Source organism: Cyprinus carpio, chromosome A7 (assembly GCF_018340385.1).
Source record: "Cyprinus carpio isolate SPL01 chromosome A7, ASM1834038v1, whole genome shotgun sequence".
Classification (NCBI taxonomy): domain Eukaryota; kingdom Metazoa; phylum Chordata; class Actinopteri; order Cypriniformes; family Cyprinidae; genus Cyprinus; species Cyprinus carpio.
The window spans coordinates 2,268,892-2,296,625 of NC_056578.1; the positions used below are offsets into that span (position 1 = coordinate 2,268,892).

Sequence of the window (27,734 nt, forward strand, 5' to 3'; positions counted from 1 at the left end):
CACACACACACACACACACACACACACACACACACACACACACACACACACACACACACACACACACACAGACTCTGTCTCACACACACACACACACACACACACATACACATGAAGATGCACCTGCAGCTCTGTGGTTTTCTGTCAGGAATTCTGTGGTTTGAAGCAGGAGGTTTAACAGGACTAATAATAGATGAAAGTCAACTGTCTGACAGACTCTTATTAATGCTATTAAATGAGATTGATGGCTCATGTCTCACCCCTCTGAGTGAAGTGATTGTGTCTGTGCTGAATCTCCTCATAAATGGCCTCAGACATCGTCCTGTGTCTCCTCTTAGAGAGAGCTGTGAGTGTAGACAGACAAACCTGCTGTCAGTTCACAACACATGACTGATCACACACTGAATAAGACACAATATGACAGTCTCTGGATCTCTCCTACCTCTCTTCATTACTCTGTTCTGCTGAATCAGTATAAGCATTGGCACTAAGAGCAGTAAGAGCACAACTCCCAGAACAATCACAAGCACTGGGGGGACGGAGAGAGTTTGTGGAGGAGAGACTGATGTTAAGCGCACTGGAGGAGAAGCTGATGTTGTTGTGGCAGGAGTAGTGGACACTGACAAATCTGGCAAACACCAATTTTTTCTTACCACCAACTTACCTCACAATCTCAAAATCTGTAAAAGGAAGAGAGAAAGGGATTTAAATCACAAACAAGCAGAGTATTGCAAAGTTGAGAAACATAAGATGTAAAAAAGTTAGTAAATACAAGCATTTATAGATATTTCAAGATGGATGAGATAACACTACAGATAATCCTGTCATCATTAAATTATTAGACTGTAAAAACCCAAATTGTTTATAAAATCTAATTGATAATTACTGAATTGTCATAAGATACGGTTTCTAGATATTACACACGGCATCTATTCAAGTTCTAGTGATATGAGACATCACAGATAAACTGGCTCATTTAAACGTGTAATTTCACATCTTATTGTCTATTTTGTACTTACCAGATGCGGTTATAGTGATTATGGAGGAGAGTAAAACGAGTGTCAGGCATCCCTCCATCTTCTTCTGCTCATCACACCGTGTGTTTTGACTCTGTTAGCACAAGTTTCTCGTCTGCTCCTCAAACACACTGAAGATACTGGCTCCTGTCAGCCCCCTAAAGAGAGAGAGAGACTCACAGCTGCCAATGACTCTCACTGTTACCTTATTAGACACAACAGAGGAAATCATCAAACACAATCAGTGACAAATCAGAAAGCAGCATTTTGATTTTCTCCATATATATTAATAAAGTGTCAGCACTGATGAGCGGGACTCCTCCTCCAGCGTGAAGAGACACTTCACTGAGGACAGACTCGTGTCAGTCAGAAGTCAGTGTGGAGATAAAGTCACACTAAACTTAAAGCAGATTGATACAGAAACACTGCAGCTTATATTCAGCATCAAACCTGAACCTGAACACAGCAGATACAAGCTCTGATCACTGACTTCTTTAAGTCTGAACACTTCAAACTCTTAAAAAAACTAACTAGAACCAATTTCTCATGACTAATTTTAATGAATTAATGGATTTTACTCAGTTGTTCATTATTCTAACCAAGAAAATAATAAAATATGATAACAGAATAAAATAAACTACATTGTTGCTAAAGCTATTTTGATGAGTTTTTATAGAATTAAATATGTTCTACTATCATTGGGTTTAACTTTGAGAATAAAATAACAGCAATAATCATGTTTAATATTGCGCTGCTGCATTTGTCCAGCAGATGGCAGTAAAACACTTCTTATTGTAAAGAGGAGCAGACGAGGGTCTTGTCTCTGTGTTGCTGCATGAGGAACTTCTCACCAGTGAAAGTATTACAGGACAGCCTCTATTATGTGAAATGCCAAAGTTGCCAAAATAATAAATAAATGATTATATAAATATACTAAGAAAATTAATAGATGAAATGTGACAAAATAAATGAGAATTTCTACTTATATTTCATTATTCATGTATAATTGTATTTTTTCAACATTTATTTTTCATTTATTTATTTATACATTTATTCATTTTCTTATTTATTTATTATTTATATATGTATTTATGTCACATTTGAATAAATGTGAAAACATAAATGTTGACAAATACATATATAAATAAAAGTGAAAATAAATAAGCGTATAAATAAATAAATAAAAAAAATTGGAAAAAATGCAATTAAACATATTTAAGGAAATATAGACATACTTTATATTTGTTGTTTTACATTTCTTTGTGGATGTATTTATTTATTAGATTAGTTTCATGTCAGGGCTGGAGAACAGAGGAGCGAGGAAACAAAGAAGCATCAGTTTGAGTTTTGAGAAGCACTTTAACTGAACCCAGTTATCTGATAACAATAATTTATTCAGTCACTCAGATTTTATTTTGAAATATTAATTTACAGTATCCAGGAAAGAATTTAATATAGCTTTCAGTCTCTTTGGAAATTTGTCTGCTCTTTAGAAACAATAATAATGGCTCAATGATTTCTGTTGAATTCACTGGTTGGTATTTGTTTCTCAATGCAAAAGTGTCATTTAAAGTCAGATTCTATTTTTGGACAATATTAGCTCAATTCCTTCCGCAATTTGCTATTGAAATAATATTTGGCCACATGTGTGTTCACTCCCTCAAAATTTTTTCCTTATGAATAAAGTGAAAGAAATATCTTACAAAATCATTTTTCAGATTTGACCCTGTTAAGCATTACTTACAAAAATGTAAAAATACCATTGACACATCCTGCTCTTTTTGTCAATCTTTGCCTAAAACTATAAGTCATTTGTTTTGGGATTGTCCTTTCAATCCTTTTGGATTAATATTGATGCTTTAATTATTCAGAATGTATTACATGATTTTTCTTTGTATGATAATTCTTTTTGTGTCAGTGTTTTTTTTAAACACTAACAAAACAAAAAAGCACTTCACATTGTGGCCGCATCACCATCTCGGGTGTGCATTATTTTTGAATAATTCAGTGGTCCGTCATCAATTATTACTTGTAGACCATTACTGATTACAGATTACATGATGAAAACTGTAGTTAGTAGCGTAATTCATTTTAGGTAATGTATTCTGACTACTTTTAGATAATTTTTTTATCTAACTTGTTTTAAACTTACCATTAAACATACTATATTGATATAAAAAAAGCAAATAGAATGAAAATGAGTAAAAAAATAAATAAAGTTTTTTATCATCATCATAAAATGCATTAAATGCATTAAAAATGACATTAATTCAGAGTTTCCCAAACTGGGCTTAATGTAAGAACTGCAGTGAGTTTGTGAGTTGATTAAAAAGCTAATAATTATTTAAATCATAAAAATGTAAAATAAATTACTTAAACACTTGAACACTAAAAACAGAAATATTTTTATTTGTTTTGTCCACAGCTAAATTCTTGCAGGTCAGATTTCTCACTTCAACAGTTAAGGTCCTTCTGGAAATGATGAGGACTGTATAGTGTTTCACAGCTAGACATCACCAGTATTTATTAAATTATTTGTGTCATACATGATCTCTTTGCTTGAGAGGTGCTTTTTCTAATACAAATTCAGAAGCATGTTTTGAAAAATGATTTACATGACATTTACATGACCATTCTGTACTGTGAATATAGCCAAAACTAAATGTATGACACAAAGACGAAGTTTTAAAAGAGAGAGAGAAAAAAAGATGAATTTGGGAGAATCAATAAATTATGAAAAATTTACTGCCATTGTGTGAATAATATGTAATAATGTAATCCATAAAAAAGTAACTGTAAACTGATTATGAGCATTTCTAAAACGTAATATACTCTAATTATGAGTACTTTATTTTTGTAATCTGATTACATTACTACCCAGCTCTGGAAAACATTTACTGTGTGTAGATGGTACTGTATATACAATAAATGCCATATAAAGTATTATCATCACATTACGTTTTTGGAAATTAGCATGCTTAATATTTACTCATCAGAAACGCTCACTCATACAGAAATCAAAAGTGTATTCTTTTCATGATCTGAATGTAAATGAACTTTCATTTTATCAGGTTTTAAAAACAGTCTGCAAACCAACTTTTTTTTCATCAGCACAAAAAGAGAGAGAGAATAACATGACCTGGCCACATATTTGTTTGGACACCAGAGAACCACAGATTAATAAAAAATAATCAGAAACATTGATTAAAAGGGTTTACGTACAGGACACAAAGGATGCTGTTCTCCTCAGAGGAGCGCTCACTGACTCAGAAAGAGCCTCTGTTGGGTTGCATTCATATCTCAGAGCATTTTTTGTCTTATTGGAGACATTAGAAGTGGTCTGGATAAATAATGACACTAAAAAACTTTAATAGCCATTGGATTTAAGATAAAAGATTATTAGTCTAATTTTTCAGAATAATTGCAAAATACAAACACGATATTAAAATAAATCAAATAAAAAATATTTGTTATTATTAATGATTTATTAAAAAATATAATGGTTAGAGAGTCGGACTTGCAATCCAAGGGTTGTGAGTTCGAGTCTCGGACCGGCAGGAATTGTAGGTGGGGGGAGTGAATGTACAGCGCTCTCTCCACCCTCAATACCACGACTGAGGTGCCCTTGAGCAAGGCACTGAACCCCCCAACTGCTCCCCGGGCGCCGCAGCATAAATGGCTGCCCACTGCTCCGGGTGTGTGTTCACTGCTGTTTGTGTGCACTTTGGATGGGTTAAAAGCAGAGCACGAATTCTGAGTATGGGTTACCATACTTGGCTGTATGTCACTTCACTATCACTTTTTTTCACTTTTACTTTCATTAATAATAATAATAATTAGTAGTACTTTCCAGTACTTTTTTTATGAAAACATCAGTTACATGACCCAATAATTACATGACATGAGAATTAGATTTGTCACCTGTAAAAGATTCTCCCATTTCTTCTAGAATTTAAATCCCTGCAGTTTCTTCAACCAGAGTTCTGTGCAATTTTGAGGCATCTTGGAAAACAGTTTTTTTGTCTGGAGCAGTCGAGTGTGGCATCTATATACATATCTGTCACAACGGAAACGTCCTGGGCCGCGTTTCTCGATAACGATGGATCTTAAGAGCTTCTCTACGTGCGAGATTACGATCGTTTGTAACGTTTTTACGTGTACTTAACATGAACACGTGAGTATAAAATAACCAAGTCTTATCACTAACCTGAGCAACTTTAAACCAGTTTTCAATCTTTTGTTTACAGCTAAGGTATTTGAAAAGCTGTCACACAGTTGCAGTCTCTCTTGGATAAACCTGCTTGAACAATATCAGTCTGGTTTTCGAGCTTCTCACAGTACTGAGACTGCTCTTGTAAGAGCAGTAAATTACCTTCTCCTGGTCTCTGACACTGGTGTCGTAAGTCTCTTGGTTCTCCCGGATCTGAGTGCAGCGTTTGACATTCAGTACTCCTTTCTCATCTGTCTGTTATTGGTATCACTGTTAATGTCCTTCAGTTAACTTCATATCTCTCAGACAGGCAATAATTTGTGTGCATTATCAAACACTAATCTCGCTCTGTCACTATCTCCCGTTGTGTTCCTCAAGAATCGGTTCTTTAAAATAATCACAGAAATGTGAGAATACAAGAGAACAAATTAAACAACCTGTCTGTTTTATATATTTGTTCTAAATTTGTTTACAGTTTGTTTCCTGTGTGTTTTTGTAACATGTTCCCTGTTTGTGTTCACTGTCCCGGTTATGTTCCTGTTCTTGAATGGATTATATTCTTTCTCTTGTGTCTTTTGAATAAAAAAAGAATTAAAAACTTTGACTTTGATCTTTCAGACCTCCCCGTCTTTCAGCTCGTTCTTCAATCCAGACCTCAGCGGCACAGAGCGAGAAGCAGAGGACAATGTGTGTGTTTATCCATAGATTGTTATAATATCATATGTGCAGTTCTTTTTCATAAATACAGTTTACAAAATATCATGGGGGAGCAATCGGTTCCACATGTATTTCACTGCTTTCACCCCCTCATCACACCAGCTGTTCCCCCAGAGAAAATGAAGCACATATAAACACTGTATAAAGCAATGTTGCCATTTTCATTTGAATATATATATATATATATATCTATATATATATATATATATATATATATATATATATATATATATATATATATATATATTATATATACACACATACACACACCCTCATTTGGGGTTTTTTCTGTAGCCTACAGCCCTTAAAGGAACAGTGTGAAAAATAAAATCATCATTTAGCGTGAGCTCTGAAATATAACATTAAACTGACAAAGTGACATTTTTTTCTGTACAGCCCTTAAAGGAACAGTATGAAAATAAATAAAAAGCAAAAAAAGGTATTTTAGAAAACAGATTATATGTTCGTTCAAATGTTTGCTACTGAAATGAATATGAATGTCATTTTTTTTAATAAGCAGGGGAAATTGCCAACATTATGCAACCATTTACAGGTTTAGGACGCTTGCATTGCAAGAATGTATAGTGAGACTTCAGATATAATGCTTCAAAATGCTTCAAAACGGGACTATACTATTCTCACAAATTCTCACAAAAGTTATTTTTAATGAAGTCTTACAAAATATATTGTAATTTTAGTTTAATTATCCTTCCATTATTTATTCAATGGGTTAAATTTATGGATAATAAGTTTACAAACTAATTTTTGAGAAACTTTGTTACTGCTAATAATGGTTCATCTTTTAAAGTTTATGGAAAGTTAATTTTCAGGAAGTATGGACAGTCCCAAACTAATTTTTGTTTAATAATAAAATAAAAGAGGTTCATTTTAAAATTATTCAGAATTATTACCCCCGCAACAAATATTTAAGTAAATTTATACAAAATCTTTCTCCACTCTGCTCTTTTTGCCAATCTCTTTTTGAATCTCTTTCACATTTATTATATTTCTGTCCTTATACTAAACAATTCTGGCTTCAGATCTCAGCATCTTTACTTCTTGTATTCTTCTGTCGATGTAACATTTCAGCAGTTAAGGTTCTCTTTCATTCTGTGGTTTCTGATAATAGGGAGCTAGAGGATGTCCTGGACTTTATTTGTATGATGGGAAAATTCCACATTCACAAAGCGGATACATTAAACCTAATTGTAAAATATTCACTTCTGATTTACTTTTGCTTTACGCATCACTTCAAAGAATCTCCTCTAATAAAGCCTTAGAAAGCCTTAAAAACATCCAATATTATAAATAAATTCATAAATAAATTGTAACGTTTATGATTGTAAAATAATTGAACATTTATTTAATTACCTTTTTATTGTTATTGTATCCCCCATATGTTTATGTTTTTGTTCTAATGTTTATCTGTTTCTTTCTGATATTGTTAATAAAAAAAACAACTTGAAATGTAAAAAAAAAAAAATGCAGCACATAAAAAAAGAAAAAAACTAGGGCAAAGCAATATGGTGGCGCGTTGGTTTCACTTTTTGAGATGTCGAGAGCAAGTATTCATGTCATGTGTTTCTGACAATCAGAAACCACCACTGCAGCACATAAAGTGAACAACATGCTTTTCTGCTCAGTAAATTGTTGTTGTGATCTTTGATTTGTGTTTTTGATGTAAACTTGTATATTTCTGTTATTTGTTTCTGCTTTTTCGGCCAGGTCACTCTTGTAAGAGATTTTAATCTCAATGAGTTTTTATCCCGGTTAAATAAAGAATCAATGAATCAGTAAAAAAAAAAAAAAATTATATCAATTTAAAGGGAAAGATTACTGCTCATGTCTGCTGTTTGTAAACTAAGTACATTCTACCGTGGGCGAGAGCTCAACACGCTGCAAATGAAAAAAAACACATGCAACTTAAGAAAACATCTTCATCAATTTGACAACAAACATGCTGCAAATACTCACAACACAAACAATAAAGAAACTTGCTACAAATAGGCACAGACATCAGAAATGTTTGAGGGAACCGCCAAGTGGTGAGCACGGCTGGGACATGCTGATCAATGTTTGCTCTGAAAGGTGAGATTTATTTTAACATTATGTGGCTCACTTACTTTTACAACTTCCCCATAAAAGTTAACCATAGCCTTAAAATTAATTAATTAATGCATTTATTATATAAAAAGTAAATAAAAACAAAAATTGGTTACTATAGTTAAACCATGGTAACCATGCTCAAATTACCCATGAATTTACTACATACCATAGTATGACCATGATATTGTACAACTGTGATAACAAATGGTAATCAAAACGCCAAAAACATACTTGTGTGTTTCTTTAATTGTTTGTTGGGGTAATTTTGTTGTGGTCTGTGCTACTTGTGTGTTTCTTTAATTGTTTGTGTTGTGAGCATTTGCAGTGCGTTTTGTATTTGGTTGTGTTGGGAGTATTTGCAGCACATGTGCTCTCAGACTGATGATTTTTTCTTTATTTGCTGGTGCTTTTTCTATTTGCATGTGTTTTCTGAAGTTGCAGCTCGATGAGCTCTCAGCCACCGTAACATTCTAATGTCCTTTAGCAAAATATTAACAGTGCCATTAAAGTAAATTATATTTTGATATTTAATATTATGATATTATTAAGTTGAAGATACTGTAATCCATTAATGATGGGTGGTAGCTGAATGGTGAACGATCTGAACTCAACACAATTATGTTTATACAAAGAAACTGAATGTATATTTCAGTTTTTGTTCTCTCAAATTTCTAAGGCTACACAATAGAAAAGATTTGTAAAAGCGTCTGGAAAAAGTCAGGCACCTTTTGAAAACGTCATGAAAGCAAAGCATTTTATTCTGTCAAAAACCGCAATTGTATATTTCAGTACAGAATGTAACAAAACACTGTTAGATTGCAACTGAAACTTATACAGTAAGATTGCTAAAACTTTAAAAGCTTTAAAAGTATCTGAGGCAGTGTGTGAGGTTTGAGTTATACAGCTCCTGCCTGTTTTCCTGGATCCTCCTCCACATCATCATAGTCTGTTATTGGAAAACAAGAGATAATTCATGTATCAATACATACACTAAAATGCATTATAAAAAAACACTACAACACTAAAATATACTAGCAGTAAAGCTTTTATAACCACAGAAATTGATTATATCATCTGATTATAAAGTCTACATGAAGTTGTAAAAAACATACCAAACATGTCACTCATATATTCTCTGACAATCTTCACATCATCATACTCCTCCCGAACACCCTCTGATATAAATGTGGCTATTATTAATTACATGAACAAATAGACATATATCAGGGGTGACCAATCCTGCTCCTGGAGGCCCACAGTCCTGCAGAGTTTAGTTCTGACCCCAGTTAAACACACCTGAACCAGCTGATCAAGGTCTTCAGAGTCACTAGAAACTTCCAGACAGGGGTGTTGGGACGAGATGGAGCTAAACTCTGCAGGACACTGGCCCTCCAAGAGCAGGTTTGGACACCACTGGACTACATACTTTATTTGGCACAATAATTTGAAGAAAAATAAATAAAAAACCCTGTTCCAATCTAGAAGGGTGTAAACTGAATCCCACACCTGCTTTATCATTGGAGAACTGTTGTATGATGACGACATCATCATAGTTTTCTGGTAAGTCATCTACAACAAAATAAAGAAAAATGAAATTCATCCATCAAATGAACAAAATTTGGGATATTGAAACTATGCATATATATATATAAAATTAAAAAAATATATTATATTATATATATATATATATATATATATATATATATATATATATATTCCAACATATATATATATATATATAAAACATAAATAGAGTCATAACGTGTAGAAATAATTATAAGAACTAAACCTGTAGCATGTCTCAGTCCAACAGAGATTACATCATCATAGTTCTCTGGTGTGATTTGTTGCTCTTCTAAATGAGTTGAAAACAAAGAGAGAACAGACATTAGTCAGAGCAGAAGGGAAAGATGGGATAGAAGTACAGGGTGTTCAATGAATTGTACTATTGTTGATCAACATACTAATTGTTCAAATGTCAACACATCTTTCCAAAAAACCTACAAAAATCAAAAACTTTTTGAAAATGATGTAATCTAGAACCTTTGTACAGTGCATGCCACTGTTAATACTGTAAGTCTGTCCCTCACATCCTCATTTTCATCCGCATACAATATGCTATCTACCTTAACTAAGGTCTATAAACAGAAACAGGTTTACTGTTCACAGGCACAAAACGTTAAAGAATGGAAACCAGTATTTTTTTTTTTTTTTTTTGTTGGGCCTTTAGTGCTGGAGAAATCATTATGGTATTCAGGTTTGGCTCTTTCTGCAGATTTTGCTTTCATAAAAAATTTAGAAGTGAATGAATGAATAAATAAATAAAAACCATATCTAAATTATGATTTGAATGGTGTATATAATATATAATATATAATGTATATAATAAAAGATAACTTGCTATGTGAATATTTTTAGAATGTTTTTAATTAATTATATATGCATTACACAACAGTACATAGGATTTAGTAAGGGGTGACATTAATATATTTAAGTCCTCCAACCTGAAAGAAGCTCATCAGCATCTTCATACCCAGAATGCTGTTTTTCTGAGAGCACACTTCCTGTAATGGAGTAGAACCATCAGACAGATGTTCACAATCACAAATCTGCCCAAACCCCCCACTTCCTTTGGATCACTCAACACTAATACTATAATTTCAAATAGCACTCAAGGTCCCACAAATAAATCAGTGTGATTTATTCACTCAACCCTCTGTATAAAGTGATTATACTGTTGATGACTACAAATCCAATACTATAGGACTGCACAATAATGGTTAAACTGATAATCAAGATTATTTTGATTAAAATTATAATCATGATTATTAATAACGATTATTTTATCCTGCTGGGAAATAAACAGCTAAAACCATCCTAAACTTAGCTGGTTTAAGATGGAATTAGCTGGTTTTAGCTGGTTGTTCCAGCTGGTCTCCCAGCCTGACCAGCTAAGGAAGTGGCCAAAACCCCTCTAAAACCAGCCTGCTGACCAACTTTGAACAGCAAAGACCAGGCTGGATGACCAGCTAAAACAGGTCAACCAGCTTAGGCTGGTTTTAGCTGTTTGTTTTTTTTCAGCATCCACTGACAAAAAACACACAATTTACTTTAACCAACCTCCACTGACTACACTGACTTCATTTAACCAACTATGATAATACAAAACTTTAGAAACTCTTATTTAATAAATTGGTACACAAACAGTACAAATGGCTTGTGAAAAAACACACACTGGCTGTATGACACTTTCATGTAAGAAGAATATCGCTGTGGAGAAATTGCTAAACTCCAGCACAGTTTTCATATCATCAGCCCTTATTGCGCCATCAGTGAGCGCGCACAGGATTGCCAGATTTCACAAATTAAATAAAACATCTATGCTACGTATATAACAACGTATCCCAAAACAATAACATAACGCCTGATCCTACACCACAACACCTGAACACCTTTCGGTGTGACGAATGTCTGAAGCCCTATACCATCTCGCCAATCCTATTGGCCAAATAGCGCTTGGCACCGCCCTACGCATGCGTACGCATCGTTTACCCGGGTGCCGCACGCTATTTCGCTCAGATTTCATGAACTGAAGAGAAGAATGCTATCAGGTATGGAACGGCCGGGACCGCAGCATCTCGTTCCCTATTCAGGGAACCCGTGGTTACATACGTAACCGAGATGTTCCCTTTCATAGGTCACTTCGATGCTGCGGTGACATCAACCGTATGGGAACCCTATACCCTGATGTACCTGGTAGCTGGGATCCAAGGAAGCATCTGCTCAAGTGGAGAGAACCCGGAAGCCATGGAGCCAGGAGCCGTCATTACATCCAGACTGTAAAAACTTGATAAAAGTGTTCGGTGAGGACCATCCTGCCGCAGCACAGATATCAGTCATAGAAGATCCACTGAGGACAGCCTGAGAGGAAGCAACCTGCTCTAGTGTGGAATGAGCTCTAACTCCTAGAGGCGAAAGCGAGACCGCGCGCCTCATAGGCTAAAGATATTGCCTCCACCAACCAATGGGACATTGCGTTGCTTCATGACAGCATGACCTCTATTCTTGTGTCCAAAACAGACAAACAGCTGGTCGGACTCACGCCATGGGGCTGTCGATTGATCGCACATAAGTCTTAAGCGCTCTGACAGGGCAAAGACTTAATACTTAACTTTGAAGTGCTACCTATTGCAATAACAGTAAATAGTCACCTTAATAGCAACGCTCTCCCACATAATTTAAGCCTATCGTAAACTGCGCTTATTTCCGTCGTTGGTAAGAATGTGTGGCAGGTGGGTGGTAAACATGGGACCTAGAATGTACAGTTTTTTATTACCATCGTGCTGATAACGGGTCTTTAGTCCTTCGGCAATCCTACAGCCTGAACCACTGTAGGGAAACCACCCTTACATTAGTTAGCACATAATTAATAATTGAAATGGTTTAATAACAATATTTTGTTATGGTTACACTTGAATTGGTTACAAAATAGATGATGGGTATTAAAAACATATAGATTTAAAATGGTACCTAACCTGTATGTAAAAATATTACCTTTGAGAAAGAAAGAGGAAAGAGAGAGGGTGAAGGATGTAGAGAGGGAGAAAAAACCCACATAGCAAACGGACTTGGCCCAATGTGGCCTCAAGCTGGCAACTGCTGGCCTTCCTGTCGTCAATGGCATGTACCCTTTCAGCCAGAGCTGGGGCCATGTGTGGCAATGACGGCAGGGCGGGTGATTCCGGTAAACAATATGCAGGGCCCGATTGTTGGTGGGAGGAGTGTGGCCCAGATCAGTCCAGGTGATATGTGGCCCAAATAGGCTATGAGTCTGGCAGCATATTTCTGTGAACCCATGATAAAACAAGGATGCATGATAATGGTTAAAATGATCACATACATTTTTTTAACGAAGTGGTAGTATTGTTAAGTATGTAGTCTTTGAAATTGACAAAAGTCAAAAAAGAATGAAAACATTATCATTTCAAAATTTAATCAAATTAGTCAAGTTTTATCTATTAAACTGTACTTAATTATAAACTTAATTCAAATTTTATATTATTATTCTTGGTACAAATAATCTTAGAATCCTTACCTAAAAGAGACGAGCCCGAGAGCGAGAGAGAGAGAGAAAGAGTGAGAGAGAGATCAGTTACACCATCATGTAATAATGTCATTTGGTTGTACCATGAGGCACATCCAGTCTTTATTTATGTATGCTGTCATGCACAGGATATTACCAAATAACAATGATTATGGAACGTATTTTATTGTTTTATTTAAAATCCTCTGTATCCGATGTGAGTGGCTTGGTGTGAGGAACAGACCAGATCCAAATTCAAACCGCATTCATCGGCGGATATGCATCGCTCCTCCTCTGTATCTATAGTAACAATTGAAAAGGTGTGCCGTTAACTTTTAAGTTTTACAACAAGTTTTACGGCAGCGATATCAAACGGCTCATTGGCTCTCGCCCGGTTTCCAGTCATAGATTGCGACACATGCCGTGTTTCCGGTTGATGCGTGTTTTGAATGAGAAACGCGACCTTAACAGAGTGGTATAGGGATTAGTATTTTCAGCGTTTAAACAAATTTAGTCGATTATTCCCTGCTCCTCGCACCCTACTATTATATTCTGCCAGATGAGGACTGCAAACTGCAAGTATTCGGTCATTTGGACTAACTGTGGTTACGCTTTTTGACACACCTGTAATAAAAATTATTATGATTAAGTTACATGTGTCTATCTGTTACGTTTCTCTTATAGGATGGCATGCTTTATATACTCACTCTTTATTGGTTGATTTTGTTCGTTATAAAAATAAAATAGAAAACTCAATGCAAAATGTTTTTTTTTAATTTTATTTTTGGAATTCACAGTTTACATGATGTGTGAGTTTTTAAGTCTGATTTTCTATTCAGTTTATGTAGCTTTATTGGCATAGGTTTTGTGTGTACAATTAATGTACATGATAGTGGGCGGATCTTGGGCCAACAGCTATGTTGCTGTCTGGTTACCAAAGCATGTCACAAAATGAATAATTTGTGATATATGTAATATACAAAGGCCTAATAAATTGACAATATTTAAGATTCTGGTATTTCCCAGACAGCTATATAGTGTTGGTACAGGATCCCGGGGGGGAGCCCCCAAAAACTCCTGGCCCCGCATGAAAGTCCTAACAAAACTGCTTGCTGTCTGGGTTGGGTCTGGCTATATAAGGCTAAGGTGTGGCCTCGATTTGGAGAATTCTGGGTTTTACTTAAGGCTGAGAATTGGACACCAATAATAAAACCTGTTCTTGGCCAGTTCAGGGACAGTTCAGGGTGATTACCTGGCTGAGATTCTTCGGCCCGGTGTATTGGCCCTGTGTGGCCCTTGTTCTGTAATCCAGTTCTGGGCGACTTCAGGGCCGTCATTCTTTTGCGGCACTTGGGCTGATGGGAAAAGTGGATTGTGTTGCCCAGGATCTGAGGGCCGGAAGACATGTGCTATGTGGGAAGAGAGGAGAGAGGGCAGAGGGGAGAGCCCTGAGAAGAGAGCTCCAGCAAAGGAAAGAGTCAAGCAAAGAAAAGCCAGCAGAGAAAAAAGAGCAACATTTACAGTCTTCTTTTTATCCCTCTTTGACCATGTGGACTGAAACCCAAATGTGAGACATTCAAACACTGACCAATCAGCAGAGGACTACAGCTTCACCCACTGTGCAAAAGGTGTGACAATCAGGCAGACCCCCGATGTATAAACATGTTGGCCTACAGGCCTTGATCGATATCAGCAATTCTGTGACTTCAGGAATGCCAAATGGCCCTTTTGGTTACTCAAGATAGTTTGGGACAGGAAAAAGATGTCTTTGATAATTTTTGACCCTACAGTGGTTCCCATATTAATAATAATAGAGCTATTAATATCTTTATAAAACATTTTTATGACATCAAAGAAATTATTGCCAAAACCAAAAACTTTCAGTGAGTGGAGTAAGAAGCCGTGTTCGATGGTGTCAAAGGCTTTACAAAAATCTAACAACACAATAAGAGCCCCTGAATCAATTTGATCAGAATAGTTTAAAAGGTCAGTTATAAGGCGAATGTTGTTACTAATGTGCCTATTTTTCATGAAACCTGTTTGAGTCTCATTAATGATTTCATTTAATCCAGATTTTTGCATATACTAGTGCAAACAATTTATAGTCTATATTTTATAGAGTGATAGATCTCCAATTATCTATATTTTGGGCATCTTTATCTGGTTTAAGAATCAAGGAGATTAATCCTTGTTTCACAGTTGTGACCAAATCCCTTTTTTTAAATACATTCATTAAACAATAAGAAAAGGGGATCTTCCAGTACCTTCCAAAAGTGTTGGTAAAATTCAATTGAAAGACCATCTGGACCCGGACTCCTACCCTTTTTCATATAATTTATAGAGCTGACAGTAATTCCTCCTTCTTAAGGTCAGAGTCACAACGTTTTTTGAAGTCATTACTGATTAATGGAATAAAATCTTGAATGTCATTAGTAAATGATTTACAAAGGTCATAATTAAAGTTAGATTGATAAAGTTTTTCATAAAAGGAGCTGACAAAATCTGAAATTAGTTTGGGATCCTTGCATTAGGTGTTGTTAATATATAATGCAGACAAAGAATTTCTCTTAAAATTTCTTTTTTCAAGGGCAAAAAAATTGGCTGTATTCCTCTCTCCCTTTTCTATCCATCTAGCTCTTGAATGCACAAAAGCTCCACTTGCCTTGCTAATATACAAGTCATCACGTTTTAATTTTAAGGACTGAAGCTCACTTTCCTGTGTTTGAGAGAGTGTCTACGTTACGCTAAAAAACAGGACAAAAGCCTATTTACGTCCTCTCTGTATAGCCTACCACTTTTACACCTGCTTTTGAATTACTTCTGTATAAAACAGTTTAAAATCACCCAAAGACGCAGGACCTTTATGATTAATAACTCTTAGACAAAACTTCAAATGACAACAGTTTCCAAGCTAGGATTGGTTAAATAAAAATGTTTGAAGGTGGGGCTCAACAAAGGTGTATTTGCATGCACACTGTAGATATCTATAAACGTATTTTCACTAGTCAAATTGTTAATTCCAGATATCTACATTGCAATTATACCTAGTCACAAAGCTAAATGCAAATATCTCTTAATCTAGTTCTTCCTAGTCAAAAATCTGATTGGGATATCCATAATTAATTTGCAGATATCGTTAAATGTTTTAATCTTTTAATTTAACTGATATAATATTAATATACCAACTTATTGAAGTACTGAAATCTGTTTTGTACCTTTGTAATACACTGATAACCACCAAAAGCAGCTAGTGATGAGAAAGTCACATAATGAAACAAAGCCCATCACAAGCAGCTTTTAAATAATAAGAAACATAGAAGGTGCAGAGTGTTATTCACACAAGCACTTCTGATAATAGGGAGCTAGAGGATGTCCTGGACTTTATTTGTATGATGGGAAAAATCCACATTCACAAAGCACGCAGCCTTTACATTAAACCTAATTGTAAAATATTCACTTCTGATTTACTTTTGCTTTACGCATCACTTCAAAGAATCTCCTCTAATAAAGCCTTAGAAAGCCTTAAAAACATCCAATATTATAAATAAATTCATAAATAAATTGTAACGTTTATTAATTACCTTTTAATGAACATTTATTTAATTACCTTTTATTGTTATTGTATCCCCCACATGTTTATGTTTTTGTTCTAATGTTTATCTGTTTCTTTCTGATATTGTTAATAAAAAAAACAACTTGAAATGTAAAAAAAAAAAAATGCAATAAAGAAACTGAAATCATAAAAAAAAACTCATAAAAAAAAAACCTAGGGCAAAGCAATATGGCGGCACGGTGTTTTCACTTTTTGTGACGTCGTGAGCAAGTATTCATGTCATGTGTTTCTGACAATCAGAAACCAGCACTGCAGCACATAAAGTGAACAACATGCTTTTCTGCTCAGTAAATTGTTTGTTGTGATCTTTGATTTGTGTTTTTTGATGTAAACTTGTATATTTCTGTTATTTGTTTCTGCTTTTTTTTGGCCAGGTCACTCTTGTAAGAGATTTTAATCTCAATGAGTTTTTATCCCGTTAAATAAAGAATCCAATGAATCAGTAAAAAAAAAAAAAAAATTATATCAATTTAAAGGGAAAGATTACTGCTCATGTCTGCTGTTTGTAAACTTGTTAAGTACTGTGCATTCTATGGTGGGCGAGCGCTCAACACGCTGCAAATGAAAAAAAAAACACATGCAACTTAAGAAAACAACTTCATCAATATCACAAAAAACATAAATAATATAATAAAGGTTAAAGTAAATTATATTTTGATATTTAATATTATGATATTATTAAGTTGAAGATACTGTAATCCATTAATGATGGGTGGTAGCTGAATGCTGAATGATCCAAATTCAACACAATTATGTTTATACAAAGTAACTGAAGGTCAGAAAGGTTTTTGTTCTCTCAAATTTATAAGGCTACACAATAGAAAAGATTTGTAAAAGCATCTGGAAAAAGTCAAGCACCTTTTGAAAAGGTCATGAAAGCAAAGCATTTTTTCTGTCAAAAACTGCAATTGTATATTTCAGTACAGAATGTAACAAAACATTGTTAGCCTGCAACTGAAACTTATACAGTAAGATTGCTAAAACTTTAAAAGCTTTAAAAGTATCTGAGGCAGTGTGTGAGGTTTGAGTTATACAGCTCCTGCCTGTTTTCCTGGATCCTCCTCCACATCATCATAGTCTGTTATTGAAAAACAAGAGAACGATTCATGTATCAATACATACATTAAAATGCATAATAAAAAAAAACTACAACACTAAAACTAGCAGTAAATTTAAATGAGCTTTTATAACCACAGAAATTAATAATATATTGTGATTATAAAGTCTACATGAAGTTGTAAAAAACATACCAAACATGTCACTCATATATTCTCTGACAATCTTCACATCATCATACTCCTCCTGAACAGCCTCTGATATAAATGTGGCTATTATTAATTACATGAACAAATAGACATATATCAGGGGTGACCAATCCTGCTCCTGGAGGCCCACAGTCCTGCAGAGTTTAGTTCTGACCCCAGTTAAACCACACCTGAACCAGCTGATCAAGGTCTTCAGAGTCACTAGAGACTTCCAGACAGGGGTGTTGGGGACGAGATGGAGCTAAACTCTGCAGGACACTGACCCCTCCAAGAGCAGGTTTGGAAACCACTGGACTACATACTTTATTTGGCGCAATAATTTGAAGAAAAATAAATAAAAAACCCTGTTCCAATCTAGAAGGGTGTAAACTGAATCCCACACCTGCTTTATCATTGGAGAACTGTTGTATGATGACGACATCATCATAGTTTTCTGGTAATTCATCTACAACAAGATAATGAAAAATAAAAAAATAAACTATAAAATTAACAAAATCTTATATGATTTGTTGCTCTTCTAAATGAGTTAAAAACAAAGAGAGAACAGATATATATATATATGCTCGTATATTATATATAAAAATATTTACATACTTGTGTTTATACATACTATAACGTGTAAAAATAATTATAATCAACTAACCTGTAGCATGTCTCAGTTCCAACAGTGATTATATCATCATAGTTCTCTGATGTGATTTGTTGCTCTTCTAAATGAGTTAAAAACAAAGAGAGAACAGACATTAGTCAGGGCAGAAGGGAAAGATGGGATAGAAGTACAGGGTGTTCAATTAATTGTACTATTGTTGATCAACATACTAATTGTTCAACTGACAACACATCTTTCCAAAAAACTTTCAGTAATCAAAAACTTTTTTAAAAATGATGTGATCTAGAACCTTTGTACAGTGCATGCCACTGTTAAGACATTAAGTCTGTCCCTCACAACCTCATTTTCATCCACATACAATATGGTATCTACCTCTATAAACAGAAACAGATTTACTGTTCACAGGCACAAAAGGTTAAAGAAGTGAAACCCAGCTGAAGTCACTCACCTGTCGGGCCTTCAGTGCTGGAGAAATCATTATGGTATTCAGGTTTGGCTCTTTCTGAAAAATTTTGCTTTCATAAAAAATTTAGAAGTGAATGAATGAATAAATAAATAAAAACCATATCTAAATTATGATTTGAATGGTGTATATAATATATAATATATAAACGTATATAATAAAAGATAACTTGCTATGTGAATATTTTTTAGAATGTTTTTAATTATTTTATATGCATTACACAACAGTACATAGGCTTAAGTAAGGGGTGACATTAATATATTTAAGTCCTCCAACCTGAAAGAAGCTCATCAGCATCTTCATACCCAGAATGCTGTTCTTTAGAAAGGATACTTCCTGTTATGGAGTAGAACCATCAGACAGATGTTCACAATCACAAATCTGCCCAAACCCCCCACTTCCTTTGGATCACTCAACACTAATACTATAATTTCAAATAGCACTCAAGGTCCCACAAATAAATCAGTGTGATTTATTTACTCAACCCTCTGTATAAAGTGATCATCCTGTTTGGTAACTACAAATCCAACACTATAGGACTGGCACAATAATGGTTAACTGATAATCAAGATTATTTTGATTAAAATTATAATCATGATTATTAATAACGATTATTTTATCCTGCTGGGAAAATAACAGCTAAAAACCATCCTAAACTTAGCTGGTTTAAGATGGAATTAGCTGGTTTTAACTGGTTGTTCCAGCTGGTCTCCCAGCCTGAACAGCTAAGGAAGTGGCCAAAACCCCTCTAAAACAGCCTGCTTACCAGCTTTGAACAGCAAAGACCAGGCTGGATGACCAGCTAAAACAGGTCAACCAGCTTAGGCTGGTTTTAGCTGTTTGTTTTTTTTCAGCAGGGAAATGCAATAACATTTCATGTGTCCTTTAACCCAGTGGTTCCCAAACCTGTCCTGGAGGCCCCCCTGCCCGGCACATTTTGTATGTCTCCCTAATCAGACACACCCAATTTAGTTTCTTGCAGTCTCTACTAACGAGCTGATGATAGAGAATCAGGTGTGTTAGATAAGGGAGACATACAAAAAGTGCAGGGCAGGGGGGCCTCCAGGAAGGTTTGGGAAGCACTGCTTTAACCAACCTCCACTGACTACACTGACTTCATTTAACCAACTATGATAATACAAAACTTTAGAAACTCTTATTTAATAAATTGGTACACAAACAGTACAAATGGCTTGTGAAAAAACACACATTGGCTGTATGACACTTTCATGTAAGCAGAATATCGCTGTGGGATAGTACCTCGATGGCGCCGCAGACGGCTGCTTCAGTGCTTGGCTCTCCAGTGTTTGTACTGTTTTTGTTCGTTTTTCCTGTTTTTTGTTTGTCAAACACGATCAGTTTCAGCAGGGATGAACTGCTGAACATTCGGCAGAACACACCACAAAATCTTTTACCGGATTTCAATTATTCGGACGTTTTACTGAACGTTGTTGTTGGTGGAGCAGCGACGCTGATCAAACGCTTCAAAAAGTGCAAACGGGGAAAGCGAGCCGGTGCGCTCGTTAGACTCAGGAAGCGCGGATTTCAAACGCCGTTGCCTAGCATCCATCTGGCAAATCTCTGCTCTCTACCCAACAAAACCGGACGAAATCCCTCTGCTTTCCCGGACAAATAAGGATTTATCACACTCTGCTGCTCTGTGTTTCACGGAAACCTGGCTCAATGACGCCATACCGGATAGCGCGCTCCATCTGCCGGGCTTTCAGCTGTTCAGAGCGGACCGCGACGCAGAATCAACGGGAAAATCGCGCGGCGGCGGGACATGCTTTTATATCAGTGAACGGTGGTGCACAGATGTAACTGTGTTAAAGAAGATGTGCTGTTCAGATTAGGGATGTCAACGATTAATCGATGATCGATTAATTGTCGATAAGAGATGCAATCGATTAAGGCTGTCGATGGTCGGTTAACCGATTTAATGTTGGGCTGCGTGCGGCTCATGCGCACTCAACACGTGCGAGCGGCTGTGAGTGACGGAGACCGTATATAAACGCACCATCATTCATTCACAATGTACAAATTAAGCTTTTAACGTGATTTAAACTTTTAAAGTAGATTAAAATAGAAATAACATAAAAGTTCTTCAACATAAAAAGCTATAGAAATGTAGTAACTAATCATTTCATCAGATAACTGTTTCATATCGTGCGCTTTCCAGGGCTGCGGGACACAGTGACAGGTAGTCTATTCATTCCTACAACTTGTTAATTCGTTCCTATGACTTATTAATTTGTGTGGCACTGTCCATGTTTCATTAATTTTGTTCCCTAAATAACCCCATGATTTAAGTGAAATAAGGGAACAATTAATAAATCGAACGAATTCTTAATTCTTGAAATCTTTAATTTTCCTTCCCGTGTTTAACAGTAAGAGATGCGAAAAAAGTGATTACAAGTGAAAGATAATAAAATAAACCTGCGAAATTAGAGGGTTAGACTGTGAAGATTTAGGAAAAGAACACAATGGCTATATGTTTATTGAATTTGTGGAAATTCCGTGAGCAACCGGCAAACCAGAACAAAGCCGCGTAAATGAAGGCTTGAGCGCATCCAGAGGCATGGTCGCGATCTAAGAGTTTCCTATTATTCCTCTAATAAACAAAGCTTTTATAGGTACCACACTTGTCATAACCAGAGCTTATAATTTGTAAATAAATAATTGCTGGATTCAAAACAGCGATTAATAGGCGCTGTGTGACCGACACAGACAATACGTTTTCCCGGAGCGTTCACTGATGTCACTAAACGGTGACGTCAAGCATCGTTCACAAGTTTCTGCATGGACCTACAGTAAGGGCACGCCCTGGGACAAAATGGGATGCTTTAAGGAAAATTTATAGCCTACTAAGTATGTAGCCTAAAGTAATAGGCCCAGCATAAAAATTATAATTTGTTTTCATAATTTTTTTTTTTTTTTTTTTTTTAATATGCGCAATATATCCGACTTAAATAATTAAGATAACGGATTTAAAACAGAAGTGTGGCTGCGCTGCATAAGTTCACTGAAAGAAAAGAAAAAGGATGACAACGCATTCTTTTTGATTGCTTTATTTTACAAGAGCACAAATCTTCTGTTTTTATTGTGTGCGCACAATTGAAAGTAAACACTTTTGCGGAAAACGTTTTTTTTTTAATGTCTCAGCTGTTTCGATCGCGCCGGAGCCTGCTGCACACGTTCTAGCGATTCAAACTTAAATCGCAGTCTGTTCATTATCTAAATAAAATAGTCAACTAAACATTTAAAAGGTTACACTGGTCAGTTTAAATAGACCCCCAGGACGTTTTTGTTCATGAAGAGGATGATCTTTTCCGTCTATATGCGAATGCGTGTAAAGTAAAAGCCTAGTTTACATTATAAATAATAGTTTAACATTCAAATACATTGCGAATATGGAAACATTTGGATTTGTGCCGAATGAGACATGAGCAATAGGCTAAACTCCAAATAAATCTAGCCAAAGCCGCTCTCGCTTGTCCTCATATGTACGCACACACGCACTGTCACGATCTAATGCACTGTATGCCGGATATTTAAAAACAAATAGGCCTAACGGAACGCAAAAATTAAAAATCTGACATTTTCTAGGACAGAATCCAGCAGGATCAAATTCATGTGAGCAACAGTGTGTTTTGGTGCAGCAGCGCTGATGTAGTTCACTTACTGCGCAGCGCAGCCACACGCGTGCCATAGTTACGTTTGGGATAATTTTATTTTAAATACCATTTATTTTAAATACCATAATGTCAATTGAAAACATTGCAATTGTGTTTTAAAATACAACAATGAGCACCACCAACCATTTAAAGAGGCGCATTCAGCGGTCTCCGTGCAGGGAAACAGTCAACAAACTAAAATGATCTCAAACGTATGGCGCGCTCTCTTAATTTTATCAAATGATCATAATCCCATCAATTCATTTTACAGTCCTGCTACCAGCCTTTTATTGAGACTAAAAACCCCTTTAATTCAAGTGAGAAAGCGTTTTGTGTGTATGTGTGGCTGTTTGCACATCCTGTCATGTCGGTGACTGCGTGCCTGCAATAGACGCATTTTGCAGCATTATGGTTAACGATTAATCGATTAATTGATCGTTAATTTAAACGACGATCGATCATGGAAATAATCGAAATTTGACATCCCTAGTCCAGATCTAGAAGTGCTTTTTGTCAACTGCAAGCCGTTCTATTCGCCGCGGGAGTTTCACTCGTTCATTCTGGTGAGCGTTTACATCCCTCCGCAAGCGCACGTAAGTCTGGCTTTACAGAAACTCGCTGATCAGATCACAGAGACAGAACAACAACACCCAGACTCTGTTTTAATCATTCTTGGGGACTTTAATAAAGACAGCAAAATACAGACAGCATGTTACATGTCCCACCAGAGACAGTAATATATTGGATCACTGTTACACCACAATAAAGGATGCATATCACTCCGTTCCACGAGCAGCTTTGGGACTGTCTGATCACTGTCTGGTTCATCTTATACCGACCTACAGGCAAAAACTTAAATCTGCTAAACCTGTAGTAAAGACTGTAAAGAGATGGACCAACGAAACAGAGCAGGATTTAAAAGCCTGTTTTGACCTCACTGATCGGAGTGTTTTTGAAGCTGCTACCACCGATCTGGACGAACTCACAGAGACTGTAACATCCTATATTAGTTTCTGTGAGGATATATGCATTCCTACCAGGACTTATTTAACATTCAACAACGATAAGCCATGGTTTACAGCAAAACTCAGACACCTTCGTCAGGCCAAAGAGGATGCCTACAGAAATGGGGACAGAGTCTTGTATAATCAGGCCAGAAACACACTGAACAAAGAGATTAGAGCGGCTAAAAGGACCTACTCTAAAAAGTTGGAAGACCAGTTTACTTCCAACGACTCAACTTCAGTATGGAAAGGACTGAGAGCCATTACCAACTACAAGACACCACCCCCCTGCACTGAGGCTAATCAATGACTTGCTAACGACCTGAATGAGTTTTATTGTAGATTTGAAACACCCCACATCCATTCTGATCATCTCTCTACAGAACCGTTAACACCTCCTGAAATCCCCCTCTCCACACCTCCTGCTCTTCAAATTAGTGAAAACGATGTGCGCCAGGTCTTCAGGAAGAACAAAAGAAGAAAAGCACCAGGCCCAGATGGTGTTACACCAGCCTGTCTGAGAACCTGTGCTGACCAATTGGCCCCCATCTTTTCACAGATCTTCAACAGATCTCTGGAGTTGTGTGAAGTGCCGTCCTGCTTCAAACGCTCCACCATCATCCCCGTTCCAAAGAAACCCAAGATAACAGGACTTAACGACTACAGACCTGTGGCTCTAACGTCTATCGTCATGAAGTCATTTGAAAAACTGGTTCTGGCTTATCTGAAGGACATCACTGGACCCTTACTGGACCCCCTGCAGTTTGCTTACCGAGCAAACAGGTCCGTGGATGATGCAATCAACATGGGATTGCACTTCATCCTGCAACATCTGGACAAAACAGGGACTTATGTGAGGATCCTGTTTGTGGACTTTAGTTCGGCTTTCAACACCATCATCCCGACAGTCCCTCCAGACCAAACTGACCCAGCTCTCTGTTCCTAGCTCTATCTGTCAGTGGATCACCAGCTTTCTGACAGATAGGCAACAGCTAGTGAGACTGGGAAAATTCATGTCAAACAGCTGCTCCACCAACACTGGTGCCCCTCAGGGATGTGTTCTCTCCCCACTGCTCTTCTCCCTCTACACCAACGACTGCACCTCTAAAGACCCCTCTGTCAAGCTCCTGAAGTTTGCAGACGACACTACAGTCATCGGCCTCATTCAGGACGGTGACGAGTCTGCTTACAGACAAGAGATTGAGCAGCTGGCTGTCTGTGCAGTCTTAACAACCTGGAGCTGAACACTCTCAAAACAGTGGAGATGATTGTGGACTTCAGGAGAAACCCCCCTGCACTCTCCCCACACTCACCATCATGAACAGCACTGTGGCTGCAGTGGAGTCATTCAGATTCCTGGGAACCACCATCTCTCAGGACCTGAAGTGGGACAATCACATTGACTCCATTGTTAAAAAGGCCCAACAAAGGTTGTACTTCCTTCGCCAGCTGAAGAAGTTTAAACCTGCCACAGGAGCTGCTGAAACAGTTCTACTCAGCCGTCATTGACTCTGTCCTGTGCACTTCAATAACTGTCTGGTTTGGTTCAGCTACAAAATCAGACATCAGAAGACTACAGAGAACGGTTCGGACTGCTGAAAGGAATTATTGGTGCTCCCCTGCCCACCCTTCAAGAACTGTATACATCCAGAGTGAGGAAAAGGTCTCAGAAAATCACTCTGGATCCCCTCATCATCCAAGTTACCCCCTTTTTGAACTTTTGCCATCTGGGCGGCGCTTCAGAGCCGCAAATACCAGGACAGCCAGGCACAAGAACAGTTTTTTCCCCAGGCAATCTACCTCATGAACAGTTAAATGTTCACCACTTATGAAAAAATGTGCAATATTCTTATATTTATTTGTTACCCCTCCATCCAAGTACATCTCTGCATCTTACTCTATTCTAATCCATTGTCATCTATAGCACAACTGTTCATACAATTTATTTATTTGCAATTAGTTTTTTTGTTTTTTTGTTGTTGTTGTCTCTGTGTACTGGAAGCTTATGTCACTAAAACAAATTCCTTGTATGCGTAAGCATACTCGGCAATAAAGCTCTTTCTGATTCTGATTTCTGATTCTGATTCTGAGAAATTGCTAAACTCCAGCTGAGTTTTCATATCATCAGCCCTTATTGCGCCATCAGTGAACGCACACAGGATTGCCAGATTTCACAAATTAAATAAAACTCCAGGCAAAAAGTGTATCCTTAAAGGAGAAAAGCTCTGTTTTGGGGCTTAAAGCTCTTCACATCTGGCAACCACAAGCATGAACGCTAGTGAAGAGTTGGGGCCGTCGGCGCGAGTGAGAGCTCTCACAATAATATCAATTCATTTTATCAATAATAAGCAACTTAGTAAGCCCAAACTGAACCGTAATAAAACTGTATAAAATACAAAATAGAGTGAAAATAAATTTTTATCAAACGAGTCAGTGCCGAGAATTAAAGCAAAAGTGATGAAAACAAGCACGTGAATGAAGGCGGTACAGACAGAAGGCTGTTTAAATGTTATGTGATCTTTCCCAATCATTCTAATATGTGAATGTTTTCATAACAACATGAGCTGCGTTACTGATATTCAAAATGGTAAGCAAACGCTGCTTTGTTTACATTTCGTATATCTGCGTTTATCTCGTATATCTTTGTTTCGGTTTCTCCTTTTGAATGCTTTTGAATGGCGATATATACTATTAATAGCTGCTGATATGAACAGCTCATTCCTCTCACAGCTTGGTGTGTCTCAACGCACGTGTTAGTTTGCCGTCGGCTGCAGTCTGTAGGGTGTGTTCCAGTGCAGCTTTTTGGTCCGACGCTGCTGACAACAGCATCGGCTTTCATTGCCGCTAGTTCTTTGAAGTCAGCTTGGTGTGTCTCGGCCTCTACAACACCGAGAGTTACTCACCCCTCTGAGTGAAGAGACTGTGTCTGTTAGTGGGTCTATGCTGAATCTCCTCATAAACGGCCTCAGTCATCGTCCTGTGTCTCCTCTTAGAGAGAGCTGTGAGTGTAGACAGACAAACCTGCTGTCAGTTCACTACACATGACTGATCACACACTGAATAAGACACAATATGACAGTCTCTGAATCTCTCCTACCTCTCCTCATCGCTCTGTTCTGCTGAATTAGTATAAGCAGTGGCACTAAGAGCAGTAAGAGCGCAACTCCCAGAACAATCACAAGCACTGGGGGGACGGAGAGAGACGCTGCTGGAGAAGTTTGTGGAGGAGAGACTGATGTTGAGCGCGCTGGAGGAGAAACTGGAGGAGAAGCTGATGTTGTTGTGGCAGAAGTAGTGGACACTGATACATCTGTAAAATCTGCCAAAACAGACACAGGCACGTTGAAAGCTAGGAATGTTCTGAATATACCAACATTACACACTTTAAAATGGTTTAAAAATAAATACTATTTCTCAGTGATTGCTGTGACCTGCACAGGTGAGTCCAGCGTGCTCTTTGTGGGAGCAGTCAGTGTGGTTTTTCAGGGAGAGAGGACAGTCCCACAGGCGAATCTCATTCCCTCTGCACTCGACTCTGTTCATCCACACAACACCTTCACCAGCACCAAAGACTGAATTCCCATCAGCCCTCAGTGCTGCTCCACAACCCAGTTGCCTGCAGACCACCTGAGCATTGCTGATGTCCCACTGATCATCACAGACTGAGCCCCACACAGCGTTATGATACACCTCCAGCCTCCCAGAGCACCGGCCCTTACCTCCACTCAGTCTGAGAGGAACATGATCTAAAACACACACATCACAAAAAAAGTAGATACATTAATTACCAGCAGAGTACAGGAGTATGTGTGTGATCAGTTGTATACTCCAAGATTAAATACTGCTGGTTTCTCTAAGCTGGCCATTATCTTACGTCCCTGTTGAAAAAAACAGCATATGCTGATTAGATATGTTTTGAAGCATGACAGCTGGTTTGAGCAGGTTTAAGCTGGTCCTAAGCAACTAGCTCCTG

The 27,734-nt window shown here is 37.0% G+C and overlaps 1 protein-coding gene and 1 long non-coding RNA gene across 2 annotated transcripts; both read right to left on the minus strand.

The window, feature by feature from the left end:
• Nucleotides 1–10,020: 10,020 nt before the first annotated feature.
• Nucleotides 10,021–27,324, minus strand: LOC122145505 (scavenger receptor cysteine-rich type 1 protein M130-like). The gene is made up of 6 exons (XM_042759257.1): nucleotides 27,193–27,324; nucleotides 26,859–27,080; nucleotides 26,665–26,760; nucleotides 10,554–10,613; nucleotides 10,244–10,330; nucleotides 10,021–10,049 (listed from the first exon to the last, which is right to left on the minus strand). Exons 1-6 carry the CDS (start codon nucleotides 27,302–27,304, stop codon nucleotides 10,021–10,023), a joined length of 606 nt encoding a protein of 201 aa, XP_042615191.1. The 5' UTR covers nucleotides 27,305–27,324.
• LOC109109784 lies at nucleotides 17,797–18,669 on the minus strand. The gene is made up of 4 exons (XR_006160381.1): nucleotides 18,654–18,669; nucleotides 18,393–18,455; nucleotides 17,996–18,058; nucleotides 17,797–17,823 (listed from the first exon to the last, which is right to left on the minus strand). It is a non-coding gene; the product is annotated as an uncharacterized LOC109109784 (long non-coding RNA).
• Nucleotides 27,325–27,734: the final 410 nt, after the last annotated feature.

Coding starts and splice junctions, on each gene's coding strand:
- LOC122145505 (XM_042759257.1), bottom strand. CDS start 27,304: ATGAACAGAGTCGAGTGCAGAGGGAATGAGATTCGCCTGTGGGACTGT. Junction 27,081..27,192: donor CGCTGGACTCACCTGTGCAG/GTCACAGCAATC, acceptor CTGTTTTGGCAG/ATTTTACAGATGTATCAGTG. Junction 26,761..26,858: donor GAACAGAGCGATGAGGAGAG/GTAGGAGAGATT, acceptor CTACACTCACAG/CTCTCTCTAAGAGGAGACAC.